This window comes from Sphaerodactylus townsendi, linkage group LG05 (genome assembly GCF_021028975.2).
Source record: "Sphaerodactylus townsendi isolate TG3544 linkage group LG05, MPM_Stown_v2.3, whole genome shotgun sequence".
NCBI classification, from domain to species: Eukaryota; Metazoa; Chordata; class Lepidosauria; order Squamata; family Sphaerodactylidae; genus Sphaerodactylus; species Sphaerodactylus townsendi.
Window position 1 is genome coordinate 11,660,479 of NC_059429.1, and position 8,442 is coordinate 11,668,920.

Below are 8,442 nucleotides of genomic sequence, written 5' to 3' on the forward strand. Positions count from 1 at the left end.
GGGGGAAGGGCAAGGAGATTGTAAGCCCCTTTGAGTCTCCTGCAGGAGAGAAAGGGGGGGATATAAATCCAAACTCTTCTTCTCTCTTCTTCTTCTGTCAGAAAAGGTTTTTTTTAAGTCAGGAGCAATATGTGGGTACAGCAAAATAGGTCAGTTTAAGAGAAGACGTTTACATGTCATGCCGGTTTAGGATAATTTTAATTCTTTGGCTTTGTTTTTGAAAAAGGGATTCTGTTGGTCTTAATTGTACACTTTTTAAGGATTTTGGGGGCGGGGGGGTGGCAGGGGGAGATTGATTTAACAGGTCCCTGCTCCCTTCTGTCTCCTCCTCCACAGGTTTTTCTTACATGGCCAACGGGACTCTTTCGAACAGCCCCGCCCAGTTTAACCATAGCATCGATCACGCGGCTCTGGAGGACACATCCAGTTCAGGAAGCCTGTTCAATTCAGTGGGATCTCAGAGCTCTACCCCGCAGCACCCTTCCTTGCTGATGATGCCGTCGCGGAATTCCGGGCAGAACTCGCCTGCTCACCAGCACTCACCGAGCCCTAGACTGAATGGGGCCTCCCAGGGCCTGGGAGGGGTACTGCAGTACGTGGACTCCCAAAAGGCGTTTGCCGAAGGGGCCCGGGGGGACATGCAGTCAGACATGGCGTTCTCCGATCCTGAAAGCGAGGGCAAGCGAAGGATCATCTTCACCATCTCTCCTGCAACGGGAACCATAAAGCACTCTCCCTCCAGTAAGCACAGCCCCCTTACTGCAAGCATCCGGATGGAGTGCAGCCAGGCCTACATGCAGGACGGGAAGAAGCGTGGCCGGAGGAAGCGGTCCTCCACAGGAATGCCTAACGTGAACTGCGGGGTGTCGCCAAAACGCAAATCATTGCCGGCAGTGGCCGGGCTCTTCACTCAGCCTTCGGGGTCCCCGCTTAATATTAATTCAATGGTGAGGAATTTAGGGCTGTGTGATTTTTAACCGGGGCTCCCCTGGGGCGAGCACAGATCTCCTTTCAGTGACCAAGCAGGGAGGTTTTCTGAAACCAGAAACTGGTTATTGGGGGCTTGTCAAATGTGACTCAGACTTTGCAGACTCGTGGGCAAGTGGGCCAGTATAACTTTTATTGTAGAGTTATTTACAACATTGCCTTAAAACAGAGGTGTCCAACTCTGGCGCTTCAGATGTTCATGGACTACAATTCCCATCAGCCCCTGCTGGCATGGCCAACAGGGGCTGATGGGAATTGTAGCCCATGAACATCTGAAGGGCCAGAGTTGGACACCCCTGCTTTAAAAGTATACTTAAGAAGGGAGGTGTGACTCTTGAAAGCTTATACTGTGAAAATCTGCCGCTGGTCTCAAATCGAGCTGAAATGACCTTCATTCTTTTTGAAGCTACCGTGATATACTCAAGTATAGAATTAGCTCCAATCTCTCAATGTGGTGTCGAGGGGCACCTAATTTTACCACAAAAAAAACTGGGAAAACTAATTGACTCGCGTATGAAGTCGGTGGTGGGAAATCGCAGCAGCTGCTGAGTAGCAAATTTCAAAAATAAAACAGATGCCAATAAAATTACATCAATTGAGGCATCAGTAGGTTAAATGTTTTTGAATATTTATTTCAAAGCAAAACAGTAAACTGGCTCTCGTAAAGAAATTGGAAAAGAGGGTCAACAAGAACAATATGAGTACATCAACAGTAACTTTAAAAGTACAAAAACCTTAGCTCAACCAGCAACCAAGCTAAAAAAACACGCAAAGAGTTAAAATCCTCCAAAACTGGATTCCTCATCATCATCTGTATGTCCAAATGTAACCCAACTTAGATTTTAAAGGAAGAGGGATATTATCAGAAATGGAAAATCTACTATTACTTCCATTGTAAAACAATGGCCGGGATGGGGCATCCCCTTTGGGGGGTCAATAACTTTGGATCCCCTGACCCAAACTTCACCAAACCTGGCTGAGGGTATCAGTAAAGAGATCTCTCTCTGATGAGACCAGCCAGGTTTGGTGAAGTTTGGCTCAGAAAGGATCCAAAGTTATGGACCCTCAAAAGGGTAGCCCCATCTACTAATAGCTCCCATTGAAAACAATGGGGAATGGGAGCACCTCCTTTGGGGGTCCATAACTTTGGACCCCCTGAACCAAACTTTACCAAACTTGGCTGGTATCATCAGGAGTGTCTTCTGAGTGTACCCTGAAATTTTGGTGCAGCTAGCATAAAAACTGCGCCACCTGCTGGCCGGCAAAGTAAAAACACACAAAAATTTTTAATGACCCGCATATAAGTCGAGGGGAGCTTTTTCAGCATTAAAAATGTGCTGAAAAATTCGACTTATACATGAGTATATACGGTATTAAAAAGGTATCTGCTCTTCAGTGAAAAACCCAGGCAAGCAGACCATCCAACCTTAAAACAATAAATGCAATTTAAGTTTTAAAAAGCAAGAGATTCCTAAATTTATGAACAGAATGAGAAACACCAAGATCAAGAACGTTTAAGAGGCAGCAGTAAAAATAGTGATTGAACAACTACTTTTCCCAGAGGAGCACATATGCTATATGCTATTATTTATTGATCCTTATAGGCATAAAAACATAATAAAAACATAAAGTATAAAAGTTATTACAGTAGTAAAGAATATACATAAAAACAGGGATGCAGTTAAAACATATTAAGTATGTAGCAGCTCAGACAGGTAATTAGCCACCAGTTCACAGATTGCGGGGTCACCATTATCTAGCAAGAATAAGAGTTTGCATGTATCGGAGATTTCACTATATACCAAAGTAAAAAGGTTAGAATATCTACATCTGATTTTTTCTTGTCTTGGAACAACTAAATATTTGGTGAATGGGAGTTTCAGTGGGTAGATTGTTACAGGAACAGAACCTTTTGGTCCTTTCTGTATCATTAAATCTACCGTGTAGAACAGCAGACGGGAAAACATTGAAACGAGCAAGTGAGAAACCTGGTCTCAATTTAGGATTACTTAAAGTGTTTCTTTTATTCTATCTATTATGTGACAACTCAGCCAGGATTAGAAGGACCTAAGAGAGACACAATAAATTTGGCCAATCCAAAAGCGTACTTTAAAGGCAGCTCCTGAAACTTCGAAGAGGCAGAACAGTTGGAGCACTCTGTTGAAGAGGGCCAGTAATTTTGGGGCCTCCACTGAGAAAGCCCTGTCATGAGGGCTGCGCAGTGTGATGTGAAGCAGGTTCCCTCTCTGATCATGAGTCAGCAGTGTGGTGCGGCAGCCAAGGAAGCCAATGCGATTCTGGGCTGCATTAATAGTATAGTATCTAGATCAGGGGTCTTCAACTTGTGGCTCTCCAGATGTTCAATTCAGATTTGTAGTCCATGAACATCTGGAGAGCCGCAGGTTACAGATCCCTGATCTAGATCGAGGGCTGTAATAATACCACACTGTTCTGCATTGGTCAGACTTCTCTTGGAATACCGTGTCCACTTCTGGGCACTGCAATTCAAGAAGGATATTGACAAGCTTGTAAAACATTTTCATTTTGACCCTGGACAGTCCTACAAGGTTCAAGTTTTTGCAAACAATATTTCTGCAGTTTTCAAAAGGAAGAAAATGATTTTCAGAAGCTGCAAGGAATTTCCACATGGGCTCGGTTGGTATAAGACAAACCAGCCTTGGTCAGCTGCAATAAGAACAAAACAATGCCCTTCCCTGCTGTGTTCAATAAACTGTAAATTGTTGTGCTTTCTGGATCAAGTGCTTCGACTGTGCTTTAAAATCCTTGGGTTAGTTCTGGTCAAATTCCTGTGGGTTGCAAGGACTTCGGTCTGCAGAGCATGACTTGGTTCTGCCCCGCACAGCAGTCCCCAGTTTGTCTTCCCCTCTCTGAAATCCTTTTGGAGAAAAGTGGACCCTTCCTCCAGGAACGAGGTTTCAGGATACATTTTGTGTTACACTAGGAGGGTAGAGCTTCTGTGCACCTGCTTCTGTGATTTTTTGGCACTGCCGTGCGTGAAGTAGCATGTGAACTGGAAGGATCTTGCTTATTGTCGCGTGTAAACAATCCCCCATGTAGATGCCACAAAAGTGGCATTACATCTCTGTGTTTGGGGCTTGTTTATGCAGTAAAATAGATTCCTGGGCCATAGCTAGAAGAATAAAACGCTGCCCCCAGAAGACAGACAAACCCTGTGAAATCCAACCCTGCTGAATCACAGAGCCAGTGTGGTGTAGTGATTAGGAGTGGAGGATCTGGAGGGCTGGATTTGATTCCCTGCTCCTCCACATGAAGGGTGACCTTGGGTGAGGCACTGTTCTTGGCTCTCTCAGCCCCACCTATCTCACGAGGTAGGTGATTATAAGCTGCCTTGAAACTTCTTTCAGTAGAGAGAAGTGTAATATAAAAACCGACTCTTCTTCTTTTTCTTCTTTTTTTAACAAAAAGTTTTATTATTACATTATTACATTAAACATTACATATTAGACATTCTAATAAACATTCAAACACAAACAAATCACATATCACATTGCACATTATACATTACACCCTACTAATTTGACAATGAATCACCATGGACATTCAAAATTACCCCCTCTTAAAATATACCCTATCCCCCTTATCATCTATACCTTCTCTCCACCCTTACCAATTCTATAGCCTGTTTTCTATAACATTTTATCTCTTATCTCTTATCACTAATCCCCTTCCTTATTTCCCTAGTCCTTTACCCCTAGTATAATTCCCTTTATTTCACTCTTATGTTCTTATTCTAACTTACCCTTTGTTTATACTTGTACTATTATTGATTTTCTCTAAATATTCCACCTACCCCTTTTGTGCTTGGTTTTCCCTAAATATTTCACCTACCCCTTTTGTGCTTGGTTTGGGCTTCCCCCTGATTCTTCCCTTATCTGATATATAATTATACAAAATGAAGGTATGTCTTTATTCCTTTACTAGCTATTCTAGTTTCGTAACATTCTCAAAGATCATTTCAATTTTATTGTTTTACAAAATTTTGAATAATTCTGTTTTTACTGTCTCGTTCTATGTATTGGATATCTTCTTCTTCTTTTTCTTCTGAATGGTTCCATGCTTCCTCTTTTTCCAGGTCAGTAATATCAATCAGCCTCTAGAAATCACAGCCATTTCCTCCCCGGAAAACTCCCTGAAGAACTCTCCTGTCCCGTACCAGGACAACGACCAGCCCCCTGTTCTGAAGAAAGAGAAGCCCATTGTTCAAACGAATGGGATCCACTACTCACCGTTGACGTCTGACGAGGAGCACGGCTCGGAGGATGACCACAACAGCACCCGGTGAGCAGGGTCCCAGTGGCTGGTGTTCCTCGAGGGATGCCAAACCTTTCCCATCTGGGCTGTATCAAGAGGCGGGCTTGTTAAGCCAGAAGAATGGCTTCCTGTTATGGGACTCCCTTGCTGCTTCCCACGTTGGATTGGTCAGCTTTCCACGTCTCTTTTTTGCAGGATAGCTTTGGGAAAGGACCTGGGTGTTTTAAAACAGCCAGTCAACCAATCAGAAAAGAGAAGGGAGCGCAGAGAGAAGGGAAGGGAAGCAGCGGTGGCGTAGTGGTTAAGAGCAGGTGCACTCTAATCTGGAGGAACCGGGTTTGATTCCCCGCTCTGCCGCTTGAGCTGTGGAGGCTTATCTGGGGAATTCAGCTGGTGCACTCCAGCACACGCCAGCTGGGGGACCTTGGGCTAGTCACAGTTCTTCTGAGCTCTCTCAGCCCCACCCACCTCACAGGGTGTTTGTTGTGAGGGTGGAAAGGAAAGCAGATTGTCAACCCCTTGAGTCTCCTTACAGGAGAGAAAGGGGGGATATAAATCCAAACTCCTCTTCTTCTTCTTGAGATTGATGTTGGAGCTCATTGGAAGGAGTTGGCTGTTTGTGGGAGATCCATTTTGTTTCCACCCACAGCAGTAGACTTCTGAAAACCCTCTAGCGCTGTCTGTCAAAATTTGAGAGTACAAACGTTTTCTTTGGTGAATGCCTTAATATCCCCGTCAAAATAAAGCAAGACCCTTTTCTATAGAAGAAGAAGAAGAAGAGTTTGGATTTATATCCCCCCTTTCTCTCCTGCAGGAGACTCGAAGGGGCTTACAATCTCCTTGCCCTTCCCCCCTCACAACAAACACCCTGTGAGGTGGGTGGGGCTGAGAGAGCTCCGAGAAGCTGTGACTAGCCCAAGGTCACCCAGCTGGCATGTGTGGGAGTGTACAGACTAATCTGAATTCCCCAGATAAGCCTCCACAGCTCAGGTGGCAGAGCTGGGAATCAAACCCGGTTCCTCTAGATTAGATAGACGAACTCTTAACCTCCTACGCCACTGCTGCTCCTAGAAAAGAATGTATTCGCTCTTTTGCTCTCCCCCTTTAGTTTATGCTCAGCTGGCCTGGCAGCATAAATCTCATAGCTTATTAAGCAGTTCTTTATTCCTTGGAATCTGTAATTTTTTTAAAAAAATCTTTTTAAAAATCTTATTTAAAATCTTCCATTTTTCCTAGAATCGAAAGAAAAATCGCAACGATATCACTGGACAGCAAATCTCCACAAAAGCCAATGGATAGCAGTAAGTATGGAATGGTTGGCTTGTGTCCGCCTAGGAAGGGAACGTTACTTCTTCGTGGTCCTCGTGCCTCAGGTTCATGGGTTTTGTGTCTACACAGAGCAGCAACTCAGAAACATCCTGACCTGGCTAGATCTGTCCTTCCAAGAGTGCGTGGGCTTTCTCCTGAAACATGGCTGCTATTAATTTAGTATAGGGGTGTCCAACTCTGGTTCTTAAGATGTTCATGGACTACAATTCCCATTTATTTATTTATTTATTTATTTTATTATTCCACTTTTATACCGCCCTCCCCCGAAGGGCTCATCAGCCCCTGCTGGCATGGCCGGGTTCCGGGGGGGGGGGGGCAGAAGAGGAATGGTCCAATGGGCAGAGTTCAGCGACCCATGCTAAGCTCCAATAGAAGAATGGAGGGAAAGACAATGCGTTAGGAACAGTATTAACCAGGCAGGGAAATACTGAACATCATGTGCTGGGCGGGCAGGATAGTTTTGGGGAAAACAGGCCCTCAGGTTATGCCAAGTGACCCAATCTTTCCAGGGCAAAGAAAGTTATTGCTTTCCGGAGGACAGACAAGAGAAGGACACTTAGTGAAGTGGTGGATAAAAATGAATTTAGGCTTAATATTCCAAGCCTGGGGAGTGTCCAAAGATGATTAGATTTTAGGATGGGGCTGACTCAGTAACAGCTCCAGGATAATGCTCATGCAAATGAAGCAGTTCAGAAACATCCTGAGCTGGCTAGATCTCACCTTTGGAGAGGTTAGTCAGAAACATGGGAGATGGGAACCGTCGTGCCCCGCCCAGCCCCATTGGCGCTACATCCCACCACCATGGGAACCTGTTACTAAAATTTTTTGATCCCACCACCGGGTAGAAGTGAGCTGTTTTTCATAGCTCGCTGGAAGTGGATTTCTTAGAGGAGCTCCAAATCCCTGTCATTTGGCTGCAGAGGACTGAAAGGAACTGAGCAGGAAGGTGTGATGTTGTCACTCCCCACTCCCCTTGGGGGCCTGCACAGGCAGAGGCAGCATTTTGGAGGGTGAGGGGAGGTCTTCGCACCAAAAAAAAAAGCTAGCTCGGGAAGTTTCCATGTCGCTGCTCTGCTCAGGCACAAAGCCCATTAGTTTGAAGGCACAGAAGAAGACCGCTCAGAAGAACAACGGGTCCAGGTAAGCCCTTGGGGGTTTCTTTTCCTCTAAAGGTAGAACTCTAAGATGACTTTTCCTTGTGCTTTGCTGCACTTGCTTAGCGGTGTATCGAGGGTTATGTTGGCAAACAGGCACTTCAAACGCCCGCCTCTTTTTGCAGCTTGCTCACAAGCTGGGGGCGAGGGAGGAATCACGCATGTGTCGGATCAGCAACCAGCTCTTGGGGATGATGTCACTTCTTAGCCCAGACCTGGGCATTATACGGCCTGCGGGCCACATCCAGCCCGCCGGATGACCCTGACTGGCCCCCCTGCCTTACTGGGGAGCGAGGCGCCTTTGAAAGCCCCGCATCCCCCCCCCCACCCATCCACCCCCCCCTCCACCCCCCCACCCCCCCACCCCCCCCTCCCCCCACCCCCCCCCCCCCCCACCCCCCCCCCCCTCCCCCCCCCCATCCCGCCCCACCACCCCCCCCCCCCCCCCCCCTACCCCCCTACCCCCCCCCCCCCCCACCCCCCCCCCCCCCCACCCCCCCCCCCCCCCACCCCCCCCCCCCCCCACCCCCCCCCCCCCCCACCCCCCCCCCCCCCCACCCCCCCCCCCCCCCACCCCCCCCCCCCCCCACCCCCCCCCCCCCCCACCCCCCCCCCCCCCCACCCCCCCCCCCCCCCACCCCCCCCCCCCCCCACCCCCCCCCCCCCCCACCCCCCCCCC

General features: G+C 47.3%; 1 protein-coding gene across 3 annotated transcripts in view; it reads left to right on the forward strand.

Annotated features, from left to right (window-relative positions):
* DOT1L (DOT1 like histone lysine methyltransferase) overlaps positions 1–6,804 on the forward strand; it is an 88,502-nt gene extending 81,698 nt beyond the window's left edge. The window contains exons 24-26 of one of the 3 annotated variants that reach the window (XM_048497174.1): positions 337–947; positions 5,102–5,307; positions 6,517–6,804. In XM_048497174.1, coding sequence (XP_048353131.1) covers positions 337–947; positions 5,102–5,307; positions 6,517–6,769 — 1,070 coding nt within the window. In that variant the 3' untranslated portion in view covers positions 6,770–6,804. The remainder of the gene's footprint in view (positions 1–336; positions 948–5,101; positions 5,308–6,516) is intronic. The other 2 variants (XM_048497172.1, XM_048497173.1) reach the window with 2 other exon arrangements.
* Positions 6,805–8,442: the final 1,638 nt, after the last annotated feature.